The 15,786-nt window shown below is 40.2% G+C and overlaps 1 protein-coding gene across 1 annotated transcript; it reads left to right on the top strand.

Annotated features, from left to right (window-relative positions):
- The first annotated feature begins 6,370 nt into the window (after positions 1-6,370).
- On the top strand, positions 6,371-15,782 carry gipc3 (GIPC PDZ domain containing family, member 3). Its single transcript, XM_020641568.3, has 6 exons — positions 6,371-6,860; positions 9,890-10,075; positions 10,173-10,353; positions 11,922-12,031; positions 13,029-13,110; positions 14,035-15,782. The coding sequence occupies exons 1-6, from the start codon at positions 6,564-6,566 to the stop codon at positions 14,184-14,186; spliced, it is 1,008 nt and encodes a 335-aa protein (XP_020497224.3). The 5' UTR covers positions 6,371-6,563; the 3' UTR covers positions 14,187-15,782.
- Positions 15,783-15,786: the final 4 nt, after the last annotated feature.

The following is a 15,786-nucleotide window of genomic DNA, read 5'->3' as shown; positions in this document are numbered from 1 at the left end:
CTGTTTTGCACTCTTGTTGTCTGCGAGACTATAGGCCTTAAGGTATGAATATCAACTGTGTTCCCGGTTGTAACAAAAAACGATTAAAAAAAGAAATACAATGAAATAAAAGAAACATCATTCTTATTCAATTAAACTCTGAAGACAGAACATTTTCCAAACATGAACAGTCACAAGGGCTAAATGACTTACCCTTGTTCTAGTCAATATTTGTTAAGACGTCCGTGTTAGTGAGCGAGAAAAACACACCATCCGTTCACAGCCAATCAGCTTCCAGTTCCATAAGAAGATCATATTCTGAATAATGCTTTTGCAAACACTTCAAATACTTTCTTTCAGCTCTCCTTTCATGGCTCTAATTACATTATTTCTCTACCATAAATAATCCCTGCATAGTCAGGAGGCTTTGTTAGGCTGTTGGAATTGATCTTGTGAATTTTGCTTTTGTGTAGAATTGTAGATCGGTTTTAATTAATCTTAATTAATCTTAATTAATCAGTTTTTTTTTTAACAAACCAACTCAATCTTACAAAATCCTGTTGATTGCTGACTTCCACCAAAATATTTGTTCTTTCTCAAAGAGTTACATAAATGGGAAAGCCAGCCTGTTATCGCTCCTGTTAGCTAAGTCAGTCTTCTGTTTGCTTTAAATGAGTATAGATAGAGGTTAGTGTGTCTCTGCAGGAAGAGAAAGTGAGTTTAGTTTGGAAAGCTGACTGTTATCTGCTGCAAACTGAATGTTGTGCTTATGAGACCCTCAATATCAGCTGCTAGAGCAAACACTCTGACCTTGGAAGGTAAGTAACACCTTGGCCTGGATAAAGGGGGCTGTGACGCACAGAAAGCTGCAGCCGTGTACGTTGAGGACAGGTGTGCAGGAATGCTTATGAAGCAGGATGGGAAAAAAAAAATCTGTACCACCACTGTACACCGACAGAATGTGTTTTTTGGCCTGATATTATATGTATATATGGAATTCATGTCAAAAAGTCTGTTTACATTAATCACTCTATCAATTTATTAATTTTGCCCCTTATTTTTTGATTTTTTTACAATGGGCAACCTTGATATTATGCTGTAGTTCTATGTTATCTGTAGGGATGGGGGGTATTATACCTGAAGATTTGTATTCAAAATGTTCTTTTGCTGGAATAATAAACACAGTTGTGGATAAATAAACTTTGGAGCATTATGTTATTGCAGCAATGAAAATGTGGAATAAAATTGAATTCAAGGAATTTAATTTGACCCATCAATGACCCATTATAAGGGCATATCATACATACCTGTACTGGAAAGAATCTTTGTCTTAGGGAAATCCCAATGGGATCACAATGCTGGTGACAAATTCCCAGCTGGCATTTGAAAATGGAATTTTTATGGAATTTCCTGATCCAGACAGAGAGATAGTTAGCTTGTTGTGTCCTGACGTGAACGCTTCCCTGATTTGCACATGAGTAACGCATCACAAGGGACCAAGTGAGACAAATACACATTTTTTCAGGCAATGGATCATCTGACAAGCACAAAGTGAGAATATTTTGAGATTTCTTTCCACTATTGATTAAGTTCTGATGAGTGACGAAATTCCTTTACCACACTACATAAGTCTTATATTTGTTTCAGACTATCTTTCTCAGATACAGGATAATGGATCAAGTTTCTTTAGTCATAAACCTGTACAGAATATGTATTTTGGGAGACTATTCTGTGCATTTAGTTTTACAAATAAAATTAACTTTTACTAAAAATACATATTCAAATAAAAAGGCAGCATTTGATCCTGGTTACATCGGGGTTAATATATGACATAATAGTCTGGTTGAATATTTGATTCAGATTGGCTGAGGATGTTAGCTAACACCACAGAATGGACACAAACTAGATCTGGTGAGACTATTTACTGACAGTTTTAAATGAATACGCTGGTTACGTAATGTATCAAAAGTACATGAAAATCATTTGCCAGCTTAAAACTTAATCAAACAATGAAGTGTTATATAAAAATTTAGACTTGGACTTAAGCTATAAAAAAGAGTAAATGAGAGGTGAACAGGGTAAGGCTAATTATTCACTACATTTGGAACATTTACAACCTACCGTCAGTACCACAGCATGACGTCTGTAACAGATAAACTACAGGATACCGGTTCCGAGTCGCTGCTTGTGCGGAAGACCGGCCGGCTCACAGAGCAGTTTTTTTAGCATTTATTAAGTTTTTCTACTGTTAATTTTTCTTGAGATATTTTGTTTTCCATGGTCTTCCCGAGAACACACAGGAAGAATGTGTTTTATAACTTTTGACCGCTACTACACAGACGAAGCGGACTTTCTTTTTTCCCACGTTAGTCCTCTCGTAGCCCTGCTCTTTGTTTGTCACACCGTGACAAATGGACTACAGCAAACAGCAGTCTTCTTCTTTCTTCTTTGTTATCCCCCGGAATTATTTACCATACCCAAATTCTTTTTTGAACATTTCTGCACGTTTGGCTCCTCTGGGAGTTTGTGACTGCGAGCAGAAACATCGTTCTTGGTGGGTCGCGAACCACCTACTCGAGAGACTTTTTGCTGCAGCTTGGACTTAAAACTCATCATCCTATCAATACAGGCATGCTTCCCGAAGAAATTCTCCGGGACAACTCAGTCAGCCAAGACAACTCCGCTCACAGAAATAACAAGGTAACCAGGAGGGGAAAGAGAAAGGGAGGAATCAGAGCCAGGCTTAAACGGGAGACATTCAAACAACGGCCGCTTCCATCTATCATCCTGGCTAATGTACGCTCCCTACGCAATAAAACGGACGAGTCACAGGCCAACATTAACCACATGCATAAGACTTGATCGAGACATTGAGCTCACTGGGAAACAACATGGCGGCGTGTGTCTTTATGTAAACACACGCTGGTGCTCGACGATCGTCGTGAGGGAGAAACTGTGCACCTCGGACATTGAGCTTCTGGCTGTCTCCCGTCTCCCTTTCTATCTCCCCAGAGAATTTCCACAGCTTTTTCTCATCCTGGTTTACATCCACCCCAGAGCTAACGCAGCCACAACCACTGAACACATCACGAACTTATTAAATAAACTGGAACTCATATCACCGGACTCTCCCAAATTCATCTTGGGCGATTTCAACCATTGCTCTCCTGAAAAAGCACTAAAAGGCAACCAGCAGTACATTACATGCAGCACTTGCCTGGGGAAGACACTGGATAAATGCTATGGTTCAGTTCCTAATGCATACCGACCTGTTGCTCTCCCCCCTCTTGGCTCTGCTGACCACCATGCCATCCTGCTTGCTCCAGCATATACTCCTGTAATAAAGAGGGTTAAGAAAGTTGTTAAGAACATCAAGCAGTGGACCAACGAAAGCATTCTTGCACTACAAGGATGCTTTGAATCCGCTGACTGGGATAACCTCTTAGCCCCCTCCAACAACATTAATGAGCATGTGGACACTGTTTCATCGTACATCTCCTTGTGTGGACAACATCATCCCCTCCAAAACAGTCACAATCTACCCCAACAAAAAACCTTGGATCACCAAAGAGCTCAAGGAGGTCCTCAACAAGAAGGAAAGGGTCTTCTTCACCGGCTCCGAAATGGAGAAAAAGGAGGTAAACAGAGAAGTCAAGCACACCATAAAAACTGCCAAACTCAAGTACAAGAACAAAGTGGAGGAAAAATTCACACAGGGGAACCTCCACTCAGCTTGGCAGGACCTCAAAAACATGGCTGCTGTGAACACTGCTGCTACCAACATCAAAACCATCGAGGTTGCAGGCAGCAGCTCTACTTCTCTCCCCAACGATCTCAACTCATTCTACACCAGATTTCGAGAAAGACAACACCACACAGCTGGAAGGAACAGTGTCCATGCTCAAGCCCAGTGACTCTGCACTCACCTTCAGCAGAGAGGATGTGGTGAGAGCCCTCAGGAGGACAAGGGAGAACAGCTCACCTGGTCCAGACAACATCAGCGGCCGCATCCTGAAGCACTGTGCCGAGCAGCTAGGGGGCGTGTTTCAGACCCTGTTCCAGAGCTCTATGGACAGCAGCACAGTCCCCCAGCTGTGGAAACACTCCACAGTTATCCCCATCCCCAAGAAAAGCCCCACCAAATCACTGAATGACCTCAGGCCTGTGGCCCTCACGTCTCTGGTGATGAAGGCCATGGAGAGGATCATAAAACAACACATCATCAGAGAAACCGACTCCAAGATGGACCGTCTACAATTTGCTTATCGTGCAGGCAGAGGTGTCGATAATGCAAAAACGTTCATAATAGACACTGTTCACAAACACCTGGAGCACCCCAACACCTCAGCCAGACTCCTGTTTGCAGACTTCTCTGCATTCAACACCCTGCAGCCTCACATCCTGGCTGACAAACTTTCAACTTGCTTCCATCTGAACGACCAGCTTATCCTGTGGATATTGGACTTTCTGACCAACAGATCACAGAGAGTTCTGGTCAACAACACCTTCTCCAACCTCCAACACACCTCAACTGGCTCCCCTCAGGGCTGCATGCTCTCACTTCTGCTCTTCATCCTCTACACCGATGACTGCAGAACCACACAGCCAAACTGTCACCTGGTGAAGTACACGGACGACACAGTTCTCCTGTCTCTGCTGTCAGGGCCCTCTCAGCACCATGGACCAGTTCTTCAGGAGTTTGTGGAGTGGTGTGACAGCTCCTGCTCTTCCCAGCGTTTGAGTGGCTCCCCTCAGGACGCCGGCTTCGCTGTCCCTGCTGCAGGACACAAAGGAGAAGAGCAACCTTTGTTCCCAGGGCTGTCCAGCTCCTCAACTTCCATTAGCCATGCACATTAACTGCCTCTGCTTTATTTGGTCTCATGCACTACATCACTTTACTCTATCCTTTCTATTTCAGTATTCATACAGTTCTGGTTACTTTATTCCTGTTGTTTCTTATCCATCATTGCACTACGGTCACTTTATTTATCTCATTTTTACCTTTACAGTTATATTGTATATATTAGTTCTGTTGTTCCATTATTCACCATGCAACATATTAACTTATCATTTTGTATTTGCCTACTTGTACATAGCTCTGTATATATATTTATTTCTCGTTTATTGCACATAGTTCTGTTTACATCTGGTCACTACTGCACATAGTTATGGTTACATCTGTTTACATCTGTTAGTCCGATCACTGTCCACTTATATCTGCTCTTTTATATTTTGTATTTTTAAGTTAAGTTTAAGCTTTAAGTTGTATTTAAATTGACACTTTATATTTAGGTTAAAATGTTTTGTTTACTTGCACTGTTGTTAATTTACTGCTCTGTGTGCCTTTGAATTGCCCCCCGGGGACAAATAAGGTTTTTTGAATTGAATTGAATTGAATTGAATACCCCTCTGAATTTCCTGGATCTATCCCTCACAGCAATTATCTTATACCCCATTTGTTACTCAAGCTGCTACTTCAGGCTGCAGCCCATAATAAAAGCACCCTGTCATGTTCACAAAAAGTGTGATGTCAGTTTGAGAACTCATAGCTGGCTACCTAGCTAGTCTTGTTGTTTAACATACTTTCAATCTATATTTACTCAATGTCAACCATGTGTAATGTTATTTACTCTGAATCTTGCTAGCTTACCATTAGCTATCAGGCTATTTGCCCCATGAGCTGAAGAACTGAGCTGTGCAGTGGACCAAATTCCTGTTGCCAGGTATTTATGAGCAGTTCTATTTCCTGGAGTATTGAGTGTTGAATTTCCATTAAACCTTATTGGGTGGAATGACTTCTACAGGTACTAGTCAGACCCTGCTGAAAACTTGATATTTTGATGGAAAAGTGCATTAAACACCACATAATTTACCACAGCATTTACAGCAATATTCACAATATTCACAATATCTGCAATTTCCACAGTAAGAAACACACATTTCAAAAACAAAAAAAAGGTTAACAAAACATTTGTCAGTCCTCTATATGTGGGCTGTTTGTGGGGTCTCAAAGGTCACTGCATCACTAAGAATTCACCATGGCAACAGCCAAATTCATTCAATGAGGCCAGTGAAGGGGGAGCACCAACACTCCCCACCCAGTGATATCACTTTACCTGTAACACTGAGGCATTGTCTGTGGCCATCTCTGAGCAGCCATTATTTTGCAGATATGCATCCCTTTTCACACTTCATAGGGATGCTGGCATATTCAGGGTCATGTGTGTGCAACATGTCTCGCAGCCAGACCGATATTAGGGATTAACCCTGTCTCTTGTGTGAAAAGACCTTTACCTGATGTGTTTTGTTTGTGTTCTTTATGTGTGAGCTAGCAGAGGCTTAGATGTAACACATTCTATCCTCTGCTCATAGGGTGTTGGGTTTCTGGCAGCAGGGTCTGGCTGGCCTCTTCCAGGTATGGTTACCAGGCTACTCTCATCACTAATTCATCTTCACTCCAAAGCCCTGGCTGGTTGGTTGGTTGGTCAGCTAAGCAGAGGGGGGGAAGAACACGGTTTTTCTCTTTGCCAGAGCAGTGGACCAACAGGGCTCTCAGAAGAAGACCATATCTGAGCCAAGGTCCGATGCAGAACGGGGAGGCTATGAGCCCACAGGACTCCAAGGCAGCAGGAGCCGAGGCCATGGAACACCTGAAGGCCCAGAACCAGAGCCAGAACCATGCTTGCGTGGAGCCAACAGCACCTCCTCTCCCTCCTCCTCCTTCACCGCCACCACCAGGGCCGCCAGAATACCCGAGACCGAGGCTTATCTTCCACACACAGCTAGCTCATGGGAGTTCAACAGGCCGCATCCATGGATTCACCAACGTCAAGGAGCTCTACACCAAAATTGCAGAAGTTTTCAACATTTCCCCCTCTGAGGTACAAAATAAACTTTGCTATGTGTGTAAATATGATTTGAATGATCTGTTGCATTTCCAGTTTTGTGAATAATGATCGAGGTAAAAAAATAAATAATAATCTGCTGATCCTATTTTGCATTTCTGGTCTGTCAGGCCTACTGCAAATAGGTGTAAGGTTTCCACTCCAGGCTTTTTTCCATGATGAACTATTGAAGACCATTTGGCCTCACTACTGTCTGCCAGACTTTGTACTTGTCTGGGCCTTTACCAGGATCAATAATGGAAACAAATAACAAGATAATGTTCCGTAGTCAATATACATCACACATGTGCGCCAACAAAACAACTAGCAGAAATAAAAGTGAAGTTTTTCATAATAAGAAAGTATGGTAAAAGCACTGAAAAAGGGTACAAAGATATATTTATGCAAATATCCTAAAAAATGACTCAGGAGTTTTAGTTATTCCAGCTCATACAAACTTTACAGTAAAAATTTTGAATACACAAGTACAAGAGAAAGTCATTTTTCATGGCTGAACTTTCCTGACTGCAAACATTACAGAGTTTTAATCAGACAGTCCTGCCTTCTCACACAGGCTTTCTTTGATATCCTGGAGTTTCCAAAATAGTCTACCGATGGCATCACATGGATTATTCCGTCACACTTGGTAAAGCTCCCCCAAGTCACATGAGACATTAAACAACAGCTGATTTAGAAGTCTGAGTAGTATACTCCAGAAGTAAAATATACGTATGTGTAAGAATGGTGGAGTCCTCATACCCCTAAATATGAATTATTCTTAATATCTACATGACAGCTGCAACAACACTGTCTGTGTTTTAGAGATAGTACATTTTAAATTTAAAGTCCAAAGTATTTTCAAAATGATGAGACAATAAACTTCCCAGGTGATCAAAAGTTGGATTGTCAGTCAGGTTAAAAGCAGGCAGCTGCTCACAAGGCCAGAATCCTTGAGAATATGTCAAGTCACTAATTCTTTTGCAGGTCAGGGCCGACCAAACCATCTGCAACCCGATACTGCTCTCAATACTCGATACAACTAAAGACCAGCCTAGCTGTGAAAAAAAAATACTTCCATGCAGATATTAGACAAAAACCTTTGAAATTAATTTCTTATTCAAGGTAGGCATTTAAATTGTTGTTCTTTATCTGGAAATAAATTTGTCAGAGATATTGATAGTTAAAGAAAGCTATAGTGGCATGGATTAAGAGAAGAAGACAACCCATTTTCTGTTCGCAGGAATTTATTTAGAACTAGTAACACACTGTGAAAGCAATGTAATGCTATATTACAAAGAATGATTAAAACAAATCTTTTTGGAAGTGAAGTTTGTGGTTTCTGTGTGCTGCTTATCGCAGGATTCTCCTTATGTTATGGAGACAAACTCAGCAACAGCACAATAACCATTTGACATTGGCTTTATCTCATAATTATCAGTGTTGTTCTGAAGGCCACTGTGAAGGCTCTTCCTATCTGTGTATCAACTGTTAAACATAAATTACTGAAGCTGTAGGGACACAGACTACAGAGATCAAATCAAGCTATCTGATAACTGTTTCCCTGTATCAACAGATTCAATTCCTCAGAGCGAAAACAGTTCTATTTGAGGAAAACTTGTTTTGTATGTGACTCTCAGGTTGTGTCCAATTGAAGTATAGGGACCTTTAATTCCTGTTGATGTCTTTGTCTTCCTGAGGGTATATTCTACTTATTCTGTGTGCTCAGATAATCTCCCAGCCACCCTGAAACAATGTCACTTCAGTTAAAAACAGGAGAGACTATTTTTAATAAAAACAAGACGATGATTACAGCCTAACATTAAAAGAAATGCTGAAGAGCAGAGAAAGCCAAGTCTGTCTAAAACAAGTTCTTATATAACAAACTGTGTAATGCAAAGGAACCAATAATAAACAGTTATATGATCTTCTTTTTTACATGGTTAAATCAATTAATTGCTCAATAATGGTAAAAGAAATGACACTGATAAGGATAATTGCTGATCTAATGAGGTGTATAGCTACATAACCTTGGACTGCAGTCAGATTTTTTGGTACAAGACTTTCTATAAAAAACGCAGACAGTCGTGGTGTGATAAGTACAACGGTTTCCTTGACCTGCTGTGCACTGAACAGCAACAGCATAAAGTTACAGTTCAGCTCAATGCCAAAGAAGACCTTGGACTGCAGTCAGACCGTTCCGCTCGGCAAAACGAGTTACAGTGAGCAATATCTAAAAGGCGCTGCGACGAGTGAGATAACAGTTCAAACAGGTTATCTTGGATTTCCGCTTTGGATTACTTAATCAAACTTGAACTTTAACCTTTCAGGATAACAATCTGTTGTTTGAAGAGTGTTTTAAAATCAAGATATTTAGTCATGTCAAGTTTATTTCTATTTTTGGAAAATGTAGTTCTAAACTAGCAAACTATTTTGAATAAAAGGCCAGAGCTCATAGAGATGTTATGCTATAGAGTCACATGTCCAGTCCAGAAATGACAGTGAGCAGACTGTGCTCTTAAAGGCACGTTCTCTAACACCTGGCATGTTGATGTTGAAATGTGATGACCAGATGTTTATGTAGAAAAGGTCTCTCTAAATGTATCAATTGTATGATGCTTCTTATTACTTTGACACAATCTTCTTTTTTCAATCATTAAGCTTTGTACCTTTGTAAAAAAAACAAAAAAACACCACAATTTAGGCACTCATACAACAGGGAAGATCTACAAGTTTTTCAAGACAGTCATTACAGTCACAGCTCATAACAAAATGGCCACATGAACCAAAACCAAATAGTTTGGCTCTGCTGCCCTCTGCTGTTGTATCGTCATAAAGAACAGCAGAAAAGAGAACACCTCAGAGTGACAGGGGGTTACCAGAGAAACTGACATAGCATGTTATAGTTATTGGAAATGATTGTTTACCGACAATAAATTAATCTTATTTTAAGCAGCTAGGATATTAAGGTTCAAATTGCCATAGCGGTTACTGTAATAGTTAACTTTTGTATTGTATCTCCCTCTTAGATCTTGTTCTGCACCCTTAACTCTCATAAAGTGGACATGCAGAAGCTCCTGGGGGGGCAGATCGGACTAGAAGACTTCATCTTTGCTCATGTAAGAGGCGAAACCAAAGAAGTGGAGGTCACAAAGACAGAGGACGCACTGGGCCTAACTATCACAGACAACGGAGCTGGATATGCTTTCATTAAGGTGAAGACATGCACAGGAAGCCCTGTCATCTGATGTTTTAGAAGTCTCCAGGCCTGGCATCTAAACATGTACAAATGTTCAATCTGTCTCTTTTTAGAGGATAAAGGAAAGCAGCACCATAGACCAGCTGAAGACAGTTTGTGTTGGTGATCACATCGAAGCCATCAATGACCAGAGCATTGTGGGGTGTCGACACTACGAGGTGGCTAAGATGCTAAAAGAGCAGCCGAGAGGGGTACCCTTCACTCTACGCCTGGTCGGGCCGAAGAAGGCCTTTGGTGAGTGAAATAGTATTTCTCAATCACCTGGCTTCAGGGCCAAAAGAAGTATGTTGACCTTGCATGCTGACCTTGTTTCACTAGCATTTCATGGTTATAAATCCTTTTTAGATGGAAAACAGATTTATTTCTGCTATCATTTTTCCAGCGCTGAGCAGCACATGTTTCAGGCAGAAGTAGCCTTTTTATAACACTGTTATTAAATATAACTAACAACCTCCTCAAGGGTATATTTATTAGGGTTGTCCATGCAAGGCCCAAAAGCTTTATTATTACTAATCAGAAGACCTGTGTTGTTCAATGTTGACCTGCAGGAGTTGATGGATTTCATTAACTGGCACATATTCCTATCTGATCAGGTTAACAAAAGACAAGCAGATATAGCTATGAGCTTTGAGAAGTGGGTTCTCAAACACAAACACTTGGGTTTATACAAAGAGAACACAAATACCTTTCAGATGCTCCTCTGCATTCACACAGCAGTTTATGCCAAAGAAAGTGTAAATATTTGATCACAACGTTCTTGTTGTGTTTTCCCTGTTGCTAGAGAACCAGAAGGGCACTTTCATATCACCCATCTATCTGGCATTAGTAAAAATGCACAACATAAATATTTGGTTTACAGTAACTGGCTCCAAAGCAGGTCACTGACATGACACTGATTTGCCTTTTTTCCATTGACATTTGACATGTATTCTGTACAGCACCTTTCATCATGAGACCCTCCTCCCTTTTCCCCTTGGAGAAATGCTGTTCTTACAGAAGGACATTAAGTGGCTCATTAGTTACATCTGGTTTGGAACACAGTATGGAATAAAGGAAGTCTGCATTTCTTGGTGCATGTGGTGGCCTGGCCAGGAGCAAAGCTGTCGTCTTATCAGACAGGAAACTAAATACATGATAAACGGGTGACTTCCTGTTAACAATCAGGCAAAGGTTTATTGTTCCCATACCCAATGATGTTTTTCGGAAACAATGCTTTCTGTCTCGCACTTTCTGGAAACCTTGTTTTGTAGCTTTAGTCTTTATTGACTGATTGATTTAGCAAAGTTTAAATTCATCCATGTCAACTTTAAAGGCTTACTATGCGATTTTTTTGATCCAGCAGATGTCGCCCTTGTAAACAAAGTGAAGATAGGACTCGGAAAACTCGGAAAGCATCACAGACAGTGGGACTCTGGTGTTACACACATTGTAGTCATGACTCACAGAGTTATTTTCAGAGGATATACTTGATTTCTATTACATTTAAGTGTGAAAAATCGCATATAAAGCCTTTAAGCTCATCAGAAACAATCCATCCTAAATAATCAGACATTGTGTACTGCTTGGTTAACCTTTTCTTAAACTATAGGACCTCAAAATAACACAAGGGTTTATTATTAACCTGGTTTGGGAAGTTCCATAATCAGGCACTATCGATCGTCCTAAAAGAAATTGATGAATGGAAAGATGACGACAGAGATGAGTAGTAAACACAATGAGAATTACAAGATGAATAAATATAAACCCCACAGATTGTCCCTTTAATTTGACTAATGTTTATCATCCTTCATGTGTGCGTGAAGACATGATTGGAATGAGGACCAGAGCGCCCAAATCGAATGAGGGCAAGATGGTGAACGGGAGGGAGACGCTGCGTCTGCGCTCTAAAGGCGCTGCTACAGTTCAAGAAGTGGTGAGTTTCACATGCTCTGCTGGATATTGACCTTACTTTCAGTTCTCTTAAATAAACAAACAGGAAAAAACACCCATGCAGAGCTCCCAAGAGGGACATAAAAGGACTGAAACGACCTGAACTGAACCCCAGTAGACTCATGCAATAACTTACACGTACACACTTTCACACAACATCAGTAACTTTTTACTCAGCTTCGCAGGAATTGACCTCTTCAAACAAAGTGACTCTTACATCCTGCACTTCAGAGCAGACTGTTTTACATTACACTGACCTCACTCAGTGGTGATTCTAGAGTCTGTTGGGGCCTTAGGCAAAACTCAATTGGGGGGCCCTCCAACCGGCGTTCATCATCATCATGTCTGCCAGAGTCCCGACGCTTCCTCCTCTTCTTCTCTTTTCTTGTTTCTTTATTCTCTCCTGTAGATGGATAATTTCTCTTAATTTTTCTTTGTTGACTTTAATTGACATACTTCGGTTTAACGCATGAAACATTTAGCAGGGCAATGAGAGTGATTGCTGTCAGATGGGGCCCACTTAGGGAGGTCTCCTACTGTCATTGCAATACTTACAAATTATGGGCCACAGCTTTGGTTTAAATTTGTGAGCCCTCAGAGGCCCCCTACTGGTCTGGGGCCCCAAGCAGTTGCCTGCCTTGCCTGTTGACAAGCAGCACCTCTGACCTCACTTCATCATCGGTTGATCGGTCACCATTCTTTAAGAAATTACAAATTAACAAACACTTAATTAATAAGCATCATTAATTAATATTAATAAACAACAGTTACTGTAACACCGACCAGCAATACTTGATTTAGAGTAACTGGGTCAAAAGACTCTAACCATTGGTAGTGATAAATCATTCCCAAAGATATCCTTGGCTTGTACATGTTTTGGCATTAGTGGAATTTGAAGCAGGGCATGTATCTCCATATTTAGAGCTGGAGCACCACCACATCGCTGATACCTCTGTATTTTCCCCTTTGCTCTCTACCAGCAAAATGAATTTGAAGAACAGGCCACCAGGAAGGTGGACGACCTGCTGGAGAGCTACATGGGTATCAGAGATCTGGAGCTTGGTAAGATCACACACAATCACACATGTCCTTCAAGTACAGTTTTTATATAGGCCTACTGTATGTGACGTTTTGCTGAGGTCAAGAATAAACTTTTACACGTTAAAATTAGGCAGAAATAAAAAAGCCAAGAATTCCGCTTTATTGTTTTGTCAGCATGGGAGGAAGTCCTCACTTCTCTGGAAGAAGCATCAGGAATTTGAGTGGGATGAGTTCCTTATTTTAACAGTGATATGAATTTGCACTTTCCCAGAGCTCCAAGGTCATAGGCCTGATTTCCAAAAATAGTAATCTTAACACAAATCAGGTCATTTATAAATCTAGTCATCTCCTTGTTGTTTGCGTGAACCTTATCCAGTAAAAAATACGTGTGGTTGCATATTTTCATAAAGAATTTTCATGTTTGAAAGAGATAGCGAGCTTTTGTACCTTGACCACTTCAGTCTCATGGAAATCTGGCTTTTAGAAAAATCCTTTTTGGGTTCTGTTGTTTGGACAAACAAACAACTTTTTCTGAGACAAAGTTAATGCTGAGATTGAGAATTGAGAGGTATAGGGCAGATTTAGATAGTCTGAATTTACATTAAGCCTATTATTTAGACATCTGATAAGATAAAGATTGCTTTTGTTGGAGAAATGTTTATTCCTAAAGTATGTACTGTATGTTGGCATCAAGCAATTTAAAATTGTGTTTGGTCTTTAAATGCCTGAATACAGACCTGATATAGAGACAGCATTTGTGAAGATTTTCCAGAATTGTCTTTTGTCATTATGAATTCTAATCAAATTTGTCCGGGTAAAAGACTAGGGTACGCCCTCTGTATTGATTTTTTTGCGCGTGTTTTACTAGCCAAAGTCATACATTACTTGCATTTATTAAGAGTTACCAAAAATCTATAAATCCGTCTTATTACTTGTTTTCTGCAGCAACCACCATTGTGGAAGCAGGAAAGGACAAGAAGAACCCTGATGACTTTGCTGAAGCCTTGGACTCAGTCCTGGGAGATTTTGCCTTCCCTGATGTGTTTTTGTTTGATGTTTGGGGAGCTATTGGGGATTTCAAGAATGGGAAAATGTAGGTATTTAACACCCCATTTACACCAGAGAGGAAAGACCACTGTTCTATACCACATTAGACTGGAAACTAAGAATTTGTTGATGCTTTTTATGTTGCCTTCCCACCAAACTGCATTTAGCAAGCAATATTGTTCACAGGGGCCTAAAAAGGCCAAGCGCATCACGACAACACAAAAGATCTGAATCATCAATCATCATTAACAGCAAATACACAAGACCATATAATACAAGAACAGAGGCGTTTCGCGAATGAAAAACCAAAGAAACTCATTTACAGCAAAGGTGCATTACATAAGGTATCAATGCAAAGTACACTCCAGAACCCTGTAACACACATTTATTACAGAATGTTTTTGCTGTTGAGTTTGTTTTGACTCTTGTATTTTGGAATGAGCTTCGTCTTTAGATATACAGTAATGGTTTTTCAATTGGAAAAGTTTGGGGCCAAATGCAGCAGGATTGCCCTCTCTGACCACTAGATGTTTAGTGGAAAAAGGTGAAAGAAAAATTGCCTGTCTAAGATAATGAGTAAAGGGAATGTTTTAAGGGCTCTCTACTATTTACATAACAATCATTAAGTTAAGGGCATGTGAACAATGTAACTGGAACACCAATGCTAAACAATCAGCCAGCAATCTCTGAATCAAGGAAGTTAGATAAGCTTCAGTGCATGTTTGTCCTGTGATGAAATCATACTGGGGAAGAAACAGGACGGGACCAAGGAGACATTTCTGGGTCATCTCAACGTCAGACTGTATCTTTTCACTCGGCCATTTGACCAATTACCTTTATAAGCTTGAAATCTTCACATGGTCTCCAAGTACTTTAGGTTAATGTGCGCTAGCATTTGTCACAATATTATCTATAGAGAATTAGTTGAAGAAAAGGCCTCAGACAAATGAAACATTTAAAATAAATCTGTAATTTAATAACATCCTATCATTAACTGGAATTTTATTTAAATTCTGAAAAAGCAATCATCCGAGGAGAAACCTCAAGGGGCATTCTCCAGCTGCTGCTATGTGACCCCATTATTCCCAAATATCCATAAGAGTCAGACAGAAACCAAAACCATAACTTCCCACAACAAAAATAAAAACCTTGCAAGCCAGGTTTATTTTCTTTGGGGTCCATACCATACAGAGTTTTCCTGTAAAAAAAATCTCAATGCAAACGGAATTGCTTTCTGCTTCTGCCAGTGATTTACAGGACTCTTCTGGGGTTTCTTCTAGTGTGTAAATACACTAGGTGAGGTCATTGAAGCTCTTCTAAGGTTCAGTGTGATGCTCTTTGTTTCTTTTGCTGCATTGGAGAGTTTTAAACATTACAAGACAAAAAAGGAAGAATCAAACGACATGTTTGAGTTTGATCGTTCTGTTTTCTGTCTCATTAACAAAAGTCACATCCTTTGCATGGAATCCAGTTCACACTGACCTGCCAACATTGGGAATGTAATTAGACCTCAACCTCTCAGAAAGTGATGTTTTGTTTTTGACACTTTGTATATGGTTACTCCTCTTGAATAAAACCTGAATATATAAGGAACTTTTCACATGTTTAAGTAAAAAACAAACAAAAGAGAAATAATAACTGTAAAGCCCG

This window comes from Labrus bergylta, chromosome 6 (assembly GCF_963930695.1).
Source record: "Labrus bergylta chromosome 6, fLabBer1.1, whole genome shotgun sequence".
Classification (NCBI taxonomy): Eukaryota; Metazoa; Chordata; class Actinopteri; order Labriformes; family Labridae; genus Labrus; species Labrus bergylta.
Note: the sequence above shows the minus strand (reverse complement) of the source record. Positions and strands in the feature narration are given on the sequence as shown.